The 13,560-nt window shown below is 32.9% G+C and overlaps 1 protein-coding gene across 1 annotated transcript in view; it reads left to right on the forward strand.

The window, feature by feature from the left end:
• The window catches only part of LOC143062059 (uncharacterized), a 55,031-nt gene that overhangs the window by 38,528 nt on the left and 2,943 nt on the right, over window positions 1-13,560 (forward strand). The window contains exons 15-22 of the mRNA XM_076233906.1: window positions 338-505; window positions 3,730-3,997; window positions 5,993-6,159; window positions 7,002-7,132; window positions 8,960-9,109; window positions 9,829-9,998; window positions 11,707-11,900; window positions 13,220-13,427. Of these exons, the coding sequence (XP_076090021.1) occupies window positions 338-505; window positions 3,730-3,997; window positions 5,993-6,159; window positions 7,002-7,132; window positions 8,960-9,109; window positions 9,829-9,998; window positions 11,707-11,900; window positions 13,220-13,427 (1,456 nt within the window). The remainder of the gene's footprint in view (window positions 1-337; window positions 506-3,729; window positions 3,998-5,992; window positions 6,160-7,001; window positions 7,133-8,959; window positions 9,110-9,828; window positions 9,999-11,706; window positions 11,901-13,219; window positions 13,428-13,560) is intronic.

Below are 13,560 nucleotides of genomic sequence, written 5' to 3' on the forward strand. Positions count from 1 at the left end.
ATTTTTGCATGATTGTTATGAAAGGAAATCAAAAGTAATAATCAGTCTTCCGAGAAATGGGCACCATTTGTATACTAGTAATTTTAAGTAACAGCCACTTTCATCATAGTAAACCTTCAAAGTAATGGAGCATATAATATATAAAAATAAGGTTTATGAACCTCTGTTCGAAGTTGTATCATGCAGTATGTTTTTTATCTTTCCATCGGAAATTTGCAAATGATATTGTAATAATGGATGGTCTATGTGTCTAATAACATATAAGAAAGAAAAACTTAATAAGTTTTAACCATGCATAAACACTGATAACCTGTTTGCTATATTTGTTACACAACAGGTCCCAATGCCAGTAGTTACGGTAGACCCTGCAAAAGTGAATACCATTCCATATGAATTGGGTGAAGAAGATACCATGGAGTTTACTATAACTAATCACGGGTTGATCAGAGCCGATGATGTCAGATTTGCTTTGCCTTTAAACCATCCTTATCTAAATTTCAACATGGTATGTAATTATAAATATTTGAACTAAACAGAATGTGTTCTTCAAAGGTAAAGTAACAATTACAGGTCCCCATTTATCTTGCAATACCATTTTTTCTCGCTTGCGACGAAAGTGTTCAATATTTAGTTTTCACAATTTTGTCATTTTATTCGATACTATAACACGTATAAGTAAAAGATCAACTGTATTTGGTTTATGGAATGATTTTAAGGTGTGCATGTCTGTCTGTCTGTCTGTCTGTCTGTCTGTCTGTCAGAATTCATATGATCTTGACATCATTTTCATGGTCCATTTGTCAATGTTCAGTCGGTGTGGTTTTGTCTGTTTGTTAGGTATTATAAACATGAACCATAAATATTCAGATTCTTTTAAAATACAAAAATTACAATTGTGTACAACAAACGCGCATTTCCTCTACCATAGACTCATCAATAACGTCTGAATAAAACATAAAAATAATCAAAAGGAAAAATAAATTACATACATTTTTGTCAATCCTGCTACTTTTGTCGCAGAAAGCTCGAAATGTCCAACTGGCAGGTGTCATCTAACCTTGACCTCATGTTCATGGTTCAGTTGTTATAGTTAAGTGATTGTGTTTTGGTCTGTTTTTCTTATACTGTATGCAATAGGTCTACTATATTTGGTTTATGGAATGCTTGTGAGGTGTACATGTCTAACTGGCAGGTGTTATCTGACCTTGACCTCATTTTCATGGTTCAGTGGTCAAGTTAAGTATTTTATTTTTGGACTTTTTTTCTAATAATACATGCAATAGGTCATTTATATATTTGGTGTATGAAAATATTTTATGATCTATATGTCAGTCGTGCAGGTTTTATTTGACCTTGACCTCGTTTTCACGGTTCATTGCTCAGTGTTAAGTTTTTGTGTTTTTGTCTGTTTTTCTTAAACTAAGCCATAGGTCAACTATATTTGTTGTATGAAAGTATTATAAGCTGTATATGTCTGCGTGGCATGGTTCATCTGACATTGACCTCATTTTCATGGTTCATTGGTCAATGTTTAGTTTTCTTGGTGAGTGTAAGGTTTATGTGACAGTTTTAATAAAGCTTTAAATTTAGGACTATCAACATGATATCAACAAGTGAAACTGCGAGCTACTGGTCACTGATGATACCCCCGCCGCAAGTGGATAATTTTAATAGTGTAAAAATATGCAAGTGTTCGGTAAACAGGAAGTTGTTGAGTGATGAATCTGAAAACGCATTACACGGTATAGCTGACTTGTATAAATCCTGAAACCAAATTTCAGAAATCCTTGTATAGTAATTCCAGAGAAAAATGTGACGAAAATTTTCAACTTGGCTATCATATGTAAAATCATACAAGTGTTCGGTAAACAGGAAGTTGTCGAGTGATGAATCTGAAAACGAATCACACAGTATTGCAGACTTATATAAACCCTGAAACCAAATTTCAGAAATCCTTGTATTGTAGTTCCTGAGAAAGATGTGACAAAAATTTTCAACTTGGTTATCATGTGTAAAATAATACAAGTGGTCGGTAAACAGGAAGTTGTCGAGTGATGAATCTGAAAACGCATCACACGGTAAAGCTGACTTATATCAAGTCTGAAACCAAATATCAGAAATCCTGGTAGTGCAGTTCCTGAGAAAAATGTGACGAAAAATTTTCAACTTGGCTATCAGGTGTAAAAATGATACAAGTGTTCGGTAAACAGGAAGTTGTCGAGTGATGAATCTGAAAACGCATCACACAGTATAGCTGACTGATATCAAGCCTGAAACCAAATTTCAGAAATCCTGGTAGTGTAGTTCCTGAGAAAAATGTGACGAAAAATATTCATGGGACGGACGGACGGACTGACAGACTGACGGACTGACGGACTGATGGACTGATGGACTGATGGACTGACGGACTGACGGACTGACGGACTGACGGACTGACGGAAGGACAGACAGAGGTAAAACAGTATACCCCCCTTTTTTCAAAGCGGGGGTATAATAATAAGTAAAGAAGGCGCGACATTTCAGCGTTTGCACTCTTGTTTAGGTATATCTATTCATCTATACTATTAAATGCGAAGACCTCATTTTGTGTGTCGCTTCTCTTCCTTCCACAATAAATTAATCATCATGCCTCTGTGTCCTATAGGTATCATACATAGTCGTATTTGTCATCCTTGCTTATGATTATTCAGTTTAGGTTATTTTGGGAGAAAAACGAAAATAAAGGTGTCCGAATATTGTTTCCGTCATCGGGCATAGACAAGACTTCCGTTTAGGAATGTTTTAAAATTACCGTGACATAGTTTTCATACTTAAGTACTTGGGGAAAGGATAAATATTTCGCGTTCCTCTGTACACCACGACCATACATGTATACGTTTACTAAACTTATATGAGCATGCATGAGAGTCTCTATATAATATACCATTGAATACTTAGTAGTATATTTACTACCAATTCCAAGCCTATCACCCACGGCGGCCACTGATATATTATATATAGGGTATCTATACAACCTATCGGCGACCGCCGCGGACAACAGACCCGGAACCCATAGTAGACAGCAAATACACTTTATTTATTGTATATATATATATATATATAACAACTCGTCTAAACATCAACCCAACAATGTTAGATCTGTAAATTTGCTTTCGCAAATTTTTGGTTCTTCCCTCGCCGGGATTCGAACCCATGCTACTGAGATATCGTGACACCAAATCGCCTGCACTGTAGCCGTCCCGCTAGACCACACGACCACCTGGGCTTCACGTGTGGTTTAGACGAGTTGTATATATTTATATATATCTGTTCAACGTGTACAGAAAAACGTAAAAATACTTGAAATTAACAGAAAACAAAAACTAATTGAGTTTGGAAAAAGGGGGAAGGCTAAAACAATTGTCACTTCACCAAGTACCTATGACTTTTGATAACGTTCCTGAAATTCTCCAATCATAAAATATTTTTTTTACAGTTTACATACTTTCAACCAAGCTCTGAATGCCAGCGATTTCGTGTGTTCTACTCAAAATTAAAGCATGATAAAAAGATGATTTGCATATAAGAAAGTTTAAACTGAGTTGTATCTTTAGGTAATGCTATTGCAAAAACAAATGGGACTGAGAGGGGCTGCATTGTTGCCAATAGTCTTTAATGATAGTTAGCAAATCAGGCTATATTACGCCTCAAATATAGATATTAGCTCAACAAATTTCTCCTTTCATTCAGACTGTTGATGAGATTGGCAACGTCCCAGCAAACACAACAATCAAAGTATCGATTTTAGTGACACTTAAGAATACAAGAAAGAAGAGAAGTTTTGCTGCAGCTTCAGTATGTGGGATGGCTGTTTTGTATGACTATATATGTGGCAGTAAACGAACACGAAATCTTGACATAACATTAACACGGGAATATCCTGGCCGACCACCTCTTCCATGTGGTGGAGTTAGTGGTGGGAACAGTGATGGTAGTAGAGGAGGAGGAGGTGTATCTTGTGAGTATTTGATTACTGTGTTTATTACTATTTTTAAACCAATTTGTTCCTTGGATGTCATCATTCTAGAAGAGGATTCGGAGAATGGTGTGATTTTAATCATTTGTGTTATTATAGGAATGATAAAGGAAGGTTATTGTAATAACACAATTGTACTCCAGCTGAAATATGATGACTTCAGCTTCAGACCAACATCTATTAGGTCCTTATGATATTTTAAAATCATTTTCGCTGCAAAGAGCTACGGATTTTTCCTATTTCAAAACGTTCGGAAATGCAGGTTAAGGTCGCATTGATAATTATTTCCAAACTGTTTATTTCATATCGCCCGTGCATAGCTTGTTGAAGCTGAATTCCCTCGATTTTGCTTGCTAATATCTCTCACTATCCCATATGCTTTAATTTTCCAATGTTAGTCCAAATTCCCTCGATCTTTATCGCGTGTGGCGTATTAAATTATAATCCTGGTACCTTTGATAACTATTTACACCACTGGGTCGATGCCACTCATGGTGGACGTTTCGTCCCCTAAGGTTTCACAAGCTCAGTAGTCAGCACTTCGGTGTTGACATGAATATCAATTATATGGTCATTTTTATAAATTTTCTTTTTTAAAACAAAATTTTGAATTATTTGAAAAACTAAGGATTTTCTTATCCCAGGAATAGATTACCGTAGCCGTATTTGGCACTTTTTTTTTTGGAATTTTGGGTCCTCAATGTTCTTCAAGTTTGGCTTTATAACTATTTTGATCTGAGCGTCACTGATGAGTCTTATGTAGACCAAACGCGCGTCTGGCGTATTAAATTATAATCCTGGAACCTTTTATAACCAATTATCCCGGACGACCTCTTTCAACGGTACCTATCTAAAATGTACCTATTGTTAGTTTATTCTCGCGATGAACATGCATGAAGTATTTGCCACTGGACGTTGAGTAACCAACAATCAATCAATTATTTTCAAATCTTTTTTTTTCGCCTTTTGTTACTCTATTTTAGCCTGCGTTATCGTGTCAGCTTTTAAACTCTACAAATTATCTACACCAATAGAACGATTTTATTAAGGTACCGACTTTTTATTTTCAAGGGACAAACAATATTTTTATTATTATTTTAATAAAAAAAAACAAACAAAATTCATGTGTTTTTTCCATTATTCACATGAACATTTTTGAACTCCATGTTGAATCCGCCCTCCCTTCGTTTTTAATGGAATCAGACAGTTGTTTATTAATTCGTTTTTATGGGTATATTATACTATGCCATCGTCGGTCCGTCTGTCCGTCCGTCCGTCTATATGTCTGTCTTCAATATGTCTTGCAATTACTCAAAATGCTTTAACCAGTTTACATAGATCTTTGGAGCATCTTCTATCGATGAAAGCTTTATTTCGCTTTTTATAAATGTTTAGTTTTTCGTTTCCGATTTATTTGGTTTTATTCATTAAAACGGTTTTCGAACTATAAATTAAAAATGCTTTGAGTGCAGTTTGTATGAAACTTATGTAAATTGTTTATATCTATTGAATAAAGCTTCCTTTTGATTTTTATAAATTTTTAGAGTTTACGTTTCCAAGGTAAATGTTTCCAATCATAAAAAAGGATTTTCCAGTTCTCGGACAAAAAATCAAAAGTACTTTGAGCAGTATTCATTAAACCTTGGTGGTTGGCTAATATATCTATTAAATTTTTTTATATATATATTAATTTCTGATCTGACAAAAATAAAAATAATGGAAGTTTATCTGTTGAAAAAGCGACCGGCGTGTCATGTGCTCATGGCGCAGCTCCATAATATCACTTCCCTTCTGAAAAAATAAATAAATGGGTATTTGAACAATTTGTAAATAAAGAATTTTACTCACCTTGTTGTCAGAATGTTATATATTATTCATGGCCGTAGCAAGTTTGATGATCATGTACTCTGACATTAATGGATTTTTTGCAAATATGATAACATTTTTAGTTATATTTATTTGATGTTTTTATTGTAGATTCTGTGGGAGGTTCTGGTACAGGATCTGGATCATCAATAACATATAATCCTGTGACTCCATTGTCATGTGACTGTGCAGCTACTTTGATTAAAAGTTGTGGTTTGGGTTTTAACCCTATTGCAGGATGTGGGCTGGCTTTATCATCTTTGGCAACATCATTTAGTGTAAGAACATTTTAATGTGTATACCCCTGCTCCGAATATACCAAATACTTAAGTATTCTAACATATAATGGCCATGTACGAAATGTTCGTTCATTATTTCTAGGGAACTTTAAATAAGAGTGTCATGGTCTTGTTATCAGGCTTTTGGTCAATATCATTTACCATGTAAAGCGTTTTAAAGTGTACGCTAAACAATAATCAGTTAACCTAATAGGACATGGACTTTGCTCTTTCGTGTCAAATATAACTCTTCCAAGTGAGTGGATTTCAATTAAGCTTTTTGAATCGGCTGTTTACTGCTGTTTGATCGGGTTGAACGTCATTGTGCATGGTCTATTTTACTTACAGAGGTTTCATATACAAAATTGGACTTCGCAAGTAAATAGATTCCGAACAAACTTTCTCGGATTTATCAAGACATAATCTTTTTTGCACCATTTTGAAATTTCCCATACACAAACTTTCATAGTCTAGAGAGTGAACAGATGTTATTAATGAATACAATTTTAACAGAATATACATTTCTGAGTTTTAATAGTCATATCTGGTTTACCTGTCAACCATATATTTCTTTAAATAATTTCAGGATAACTAATATTTTGATAAATGTGAAAATAAAGAAAATTGTAGTGAATGGTAAAATGTCCCTGTTGAATTTATTCACACACTTTTCTAGAGGATTAAGAGTTGATATATGATATTGTTCAGACACTTCGCTTGGAGTCAGCTATGACTTATATTCATTTACTAGTGCATAACATAACTAAAGGTTGAAAGTTCATTGATTTAACTTTATTTTGCCAAAATACTTAAAGAGATCATTTTTCTTGCTCTTTTAACAGAACGAAAATACTGGAGGAACTAGTGGTTCACTGAATGATTTACTTGGACTTACAGATACATTTTCTGGTTGTGTAGCTAGGTATCTAGGCCCTGCTGGCATCACTGCCTCAACGCTTTACACAGCTGCTAGGTAACATATTGATGTATTGTAATTGAAAATCCACGATCATTTTTTGCTATGAAGAAGTTAACTCCTAACTATACTGCTGCCTGTCGATACATTTATTTTTTTGGCATTGCGGAAATCATGTCTTCTCTGACTGTCCATGACGTTAAAATACTAAATTCCTGGGATGTATTTTAGTCTCTGATGCATGATTGTTTTTATTAATACTTGTTTTAAGCTTTGAACTAGATGTCAGTAACTGCAAGAACTCTCAAATCGTACTTTCTTGCTAGTTTAACCTAATGATAATATTTGTAAAAATGTTTTGTTATTTAATGTTTACTTATTCAGAGTTTTATCTCGACTATATATCACCTTTGATAAGTGTTTTGTATTACTATTAATTTTTACGTTTTCGTACTAAGAACATTGTAAAAAATATTTTCATTCTCCATTTAAACTGTATACCTTACCACAACATTATTTTCATTTACCTGTGGATATCATTGTATATGTGACTTTTTGTTAAAGATTTTTTTTTTTAAATTTTTAACATCTCACAGTGGTATACTATTGTTGTCTTTATTTCTTCACCCCTTATTTTATTGATTTTGTTTTTACATTTTACCATAAATCAAATTTATTCGATCAGTGTATGTTCACTAGTGTTGCTATGTTTTATGATTGAATTAGACCATTTCACTTGCTATTCTTTAGTGTGTCTTTCTATGTTGTGATGTTGCACTTCTGTTTCAGATAAGGGTTTAGGTTGGTACCTATTTAAACGTTTAAACCCGCTGAATTTTTTTCAAAGTCAGGAATCTGATGTTCAGTGGTTGTTGTTTGTTGATAAGGTTCATAAGTGTTTCTCGTTCTTTTTATATAGATTAGACATTTGGTTTTCATGTTTGAATGGTTTTACACTAGTAATATTTGGGGACATTTACAGCTTGCTGTTCGGTGTGAGCAAAGACCGTACTTTGACCTATAATGGTTTACTTTTACAAATTGTGACTTGGATGGAGAGCTGTCTCATTGGCATGCATACCACATCTGCTTATATCTAAGCTCTTGTTCTCACAAAAACTATTTGTATGATAACATAAGAGTTTTACTAATCTACTGCCTGAAGATTTATGTTTTTATGCTCCACCTACGATAGTAGAGGGGCATTATGTTTTCTGGTCTGTGGCTCCGTTCGTCCGTCCGTCCGTTTGTGGTTCCGTTCGTCCGTCCAGGTTAAAGTTTTTGGTCAAGGTAGTTTTTGATGAAGCTGAAGTCCAATCAACTTGAAACTTAGTACACTTGTTGCTTATGATATGATCTTTCTAATTTTAATGCCAAATTAGATAATTACCCAATTTCACGGTCCATGGAACATGGAAAAGGATAGTGCGAGTGGGGCATCCGTGTACTTTGGACACATTCTTGTTCTCATTGATCTGATTGCACTGTGAGCCTTTCAACAATTGAATCAGATGACGCTAGCATAACTAGTACTTTCTCGATAATATTCGTAGTATTTTGTTTACAATTGTTTTGCTAACACCTTCATAGAATGAAATTTGTGGACATTTAACATGCATAAATTGCTTTACAGGGTAAGTATAGTATTAAATCGGGCTATATATCTCATCTTAACAAATTGTTCTGCAAAGAATAGCAATAACTCTCCATAAGTTCTCTGATGTGTTGTTTATTCAATTTCAGACTTGTTATATAGTTTGACTGCTTCTTATAATAACGGGTCAAAATTGGCCCCAACCTTTCTTATGCTTTAAATATCTTAAGGATAAAATCTAGATATGAAACAATCTTTATCAATATTTAATATGTTTTGACATTATTTAGATGTCTGGTTGATGTTTATAATAACTGTGAAAATGGTGGAAGGCGAAGACGTGATGTTAGCAGTGAAGTTGTAAACAATTTGTTAGATGCTGCCAAACCTGTTGATAATTTTATGTCTATGATGAAGCAGATTCTTAATGATGAAAACATGTAAATAAAATAATATATTATATTTTATAGAAGTAAGAGATAACCAGAATTAAAGATCACAAACTATATACATTCAATGATGGTAAACATACTATACATACACATGCATTACGTTTACTTAATCGAGCAATGCTTCGATATTTGTGCTCTCCTAATTTATACTTATTTATTGAAAGGTCAACGATATCAACTTAAAACCATAAAATATATTTTATAAAGGAAAAAAGGGGAGGTATGTATGTAGATATGTTATAACGTTTTTCTTTAATGCGTCGGATTTTCCGAGCCACTTTCCAACTGTTTTTTTTTTTTTTGTAAATATCTCTTATACAGAAGTGTTTTACCATAGTTTTGTAAAACTATCTAATTTATTTGGCCAATGCTGTGACTGATTTTTTGACTTTCTTCCCTTTAAATTAAATGGTTGTTCCCTACATTGTTAGTAGTACAAATGCTTTGCTTTTTCTGTTTCTAAGTTTCTAGTCCGTCTCAAATAATTGACTTGTTACAGATGTTGTTATTCTATTTAAAACTTTTTCAATTGATATAGCTGCATCTTTATTTTTTTTTTGTTCAATTACTTTTATTAATAGCACACTTGAGATGATTATTTCAACAACACTATGAAACAACAGAATTACCTCAAATATCTGTTAAAAATCATTTGCAATTTATCTGTGTAGGAAGAACCTCATTATAAGCATCATTTTGAATTAAAGGTATGATGTTGATTCTTCATGGTATGGAGCATTTAGAACAGTTGTAGCTGATGAAAGCCAATTAGGGGTCCAGTTGTCATCGGATGAATTCAGCAATATACTAAGTACGATCATAGACGAAACACAAAAATCTACGTTGAACAAATTCTTACAAAGATGGAACAACACAGGTACTTTATTTCTGTTTTTGTAAGCTCACTTTTCTTACAGAGCTACTGTAAACAAATTCAATAATTTGGAGTCTGTCGTTTATTTACTTTTACAAAAATATTTTTCTTTGAAACGTCTGAACCAATTAGAAGTAAACTTGGCCAAAATCTTCTTTAGGAACCCACTGTGCAACAAATGTGTCCGATGATCCTGCCTACCAACCAACATGGTCGACAAGGCTAAGATTGAACATACGAATCAATTTAGTTTATTATCAAAAAACTGATATCGATAGAGGAAATATAACAGATGTTTAGAATGTTAATATCGATAGACAGTCAATTTTCACCAGAAGACAATACCTTCTTGGAGTAATTGCCCTTAAATGACGATTTTATTATGTTTTGCGACATGGGATTTAATATTATAAAGTGTAATAGAGAAAGAGAATCTTCTTACAGCAAAAGTGATCTATAAAACATGATATACAAATAAGTAAATTTTACATTTTTGCCATATTTTTTTTTTTTAACTTTTGAGGGTTGTCTTGAAATGTCTTGCAGTAGTTGATAAACTATTGAAAATGAGATTAGAAATGTTTGACAATCTTAAAAATTGTCAGGATCACAACACCAGCGATGCTTTGATTAGTGTGTCCATTTTCAAAATACAAGATTGAATCAGTTGATTACTATTCTGTCTTCTAAATTTAACATACACATTGTAGTTAATCATTCTAAGTTTTAATTATTTAGTTTGGGTATTTTAAGGAAAGGTTCAGAAAAGAAAATGTTTTCCGGTAATCTTCTTCTCATTAAGTTAAGATTCCGTGATTAACATAATAAAGCAATGGAAATTGAAACAAACTGTTCACTGATTACTTTTTTTAACATTAGTTTGATCGATTGACAATGTTACTTTTGAAATATTCATGATAATTAAATCCACATGCTCTTAATTGTGAAGGCGTCCTCTAGTAGCTTTGTATTTATAATGATCTTCTTACTGCTTTGATCTATGTTGAAAACAGACTACAGAAACAACCCTCTCATATTTAAAGAAAAGTAGAATTTTAAGAGATGCATAGAAAAGAACAGCCTAAACAGTTGGAGAACAAAAACTAAACAATTATTAATTTGACTTCTCTTAAACTGTACTTTGTGTCTTTTCTTTCTTTGTTATATTTGTGCTTTGTGTCTATCTGAATAAGCAAGCAATTCAAAACTGTATTTTACTGTTTGTTCTTGTATTATGTTGTTCCACTATGGTCCTAGGATACAGAGAGGGCTGAGTGCTTCTAAAAGAGAGGTGAAAGATACCAAAGGGACATTCAAAAATCGAAAATAAACCGACAAAACGCCATGTCTGGTAGATATGTTTAACCTCACCACATGCACATTCCATATATGCCTGTACCAAGTCCCGTTCAAATACAAGACCTAAAGGTCAATTTTATATACAGGACAATGATTTAAATACAACAAAGGGACACATATTTGATTTTTATGACGTCACAGGACTCATATATTAGAAAGGACACAGATTTGACACGTGGCAAATAGCCACATATTTGGGTGTGAAACAAATAAGAGAAAAGGGCAAAGATTGGGACTGGACATAGATTCGACTCTTACACATAAACATGAAATAGTTTCCACTTGCTGTTTCGCAAATATCAATTTATATAAATATTTAATAGAAATGTTTTTTTCTTCTTTTTCATTTAAGCAACTGCATGGAAGGATGGAACATTAAACACACTTGATGGTACTGAAGATATTATTAACTTAAAGAATCTTAATTCAGGAATTCAACAATACATTAGTGATTTCAAGAGCGCTAAGACAAAGGGATTTGACACAATATTTGATGTTTTTGACCATGCAACAAAAACATACAAAACAGCGGAACAAGAAGCTAAGGTATCAACATTTTAGTACTTATGATGGCTTATTTATTTGAGTTTAGATAACATAGTATTTGTGTAATTCAATTTAATTAACTAAGGAAATATGAAGAAATCAACGAATTCGTTTGATAAGTATATTACATCCACAAACCTTTGGAGTCGGAAAAAAAAATACTGAGCAAATTGATTGGAAACAAAAAATTTCGGTCGATTTCATAGGAGTTTCATAATCCTATTATCTAGTTTGTTGTTAAACAGTTTGCCTGTTTCTTGCTGCAACCAAAAGAACATCAACAGTGTCTTTGACTTATTTGATTAAAATAACAACTTGAAATAAAATATGTAAAACATGTAAAATATAAAATATATGAAATATAAAATATGTTAAATATAAAATATGTAAAGTATACAATATGTGATATATAAAATATGTGGTATATAACAAATGTAGTTTGGCAGTCTTGTTTGAACTTACAAACCACTTCCATATACTAATAGTACTTTGGAAATTAAAGTAAAAATAGGTCGGGAATCCCTTCATTCATTATTTCCAAAATGTTGACCACACTAGAAAAGGTTTGCTTGATAGTTGATATATTGACTGAAGTCATTTTTAGAATCAACAATAATCACAGCTGTGTATCATATAGATATTATAATAGAGAAGATTTTTTTCAACAAAACTAACTGAGTTTTAAGTTTTCAAAACAAACAACACACTTCATAATTATTTGTTCACTGTGGCTCAGGTTTCCTAGTTATTTGTTTTTAAATATTGAAAGCATCAACATCTAGCAAGTGCAATAAGTTCGACTAACAACCAAAAAATAACACTTACAAACAATCAATTAATTCATCCTGTATACATAAGTCTGTATTTTTATATAGAGGCAAGTATCACGACTGTTGTATTTTGATAGAAAGGGAAACACTTGATCTTCTTAATTATACCCCTGACAAGCAAACTTTTATGGGGGTCAAAAGAAACACCCTGGCTCTCTGTTTTCTTCCTATGTGCTCTGTAACTTGATACAGTTGAAGAACACAACCATAGGAAATGACTAAAAGAATAAAATCCCGGTACTATATGCTAAAGATGATCAAAACCCAAGTTACTCACTTCAATGTTGCTATATGTGGTAATAGTCTCTCATAAGTACAACTCCATCTATATGGCTTAACATATATTGATGACACCATATATAGTTGTAGAACATATTTTGTGGATGAGCTAAAGGAAAACAGTTCTGGTCCGACATGTGTATGTGAATATAAGCAAAATTACAAGTCTCCTTAAGCTAAACAATAATCATGCTTGGAATATTTTTACAGAGTGGAAGTAATGGAGGTTCCAGTGAATCTGTTTGTGCTAAGGTGCGAGTAAGAATTGTCCAGGAATTAGTTCTAACACGTGATGCATTCAATGCTAGACTGGAGATAGAAAATGGAGAAACATCTGCACTGGAGAATATAATGGTGGAAATAAGAATTACTCAGACATATCGAAATGGAGAGTCTTCAAAGGATAAGTTTTCCATAGGTGAGAGAATAAGCTTGGCAGAGTTTTCTATTAACTATATTGATATAATCTTACATTTTAGAAGGACTACTTTATCAGCATACTGTTTAATAAAAACACGTTTTGTCCTGCTCACCTACAGTGACATGGTTGA

Source organism: Mytilus galloprovincialis, chromosome 2 (genome assembly GCF_965363235.1).
Source record: "Mytilus galloprovincialis chromosome 2, xbMytGall1.hap1.1, whole genome shotgun sequence".
Lineage (NCBI taxonomy): Eukaryota > Metazoa > Mollusca > Bivalvia > Mytilida > Mytilidae > Mytilus > Mytilus galloprovincialis.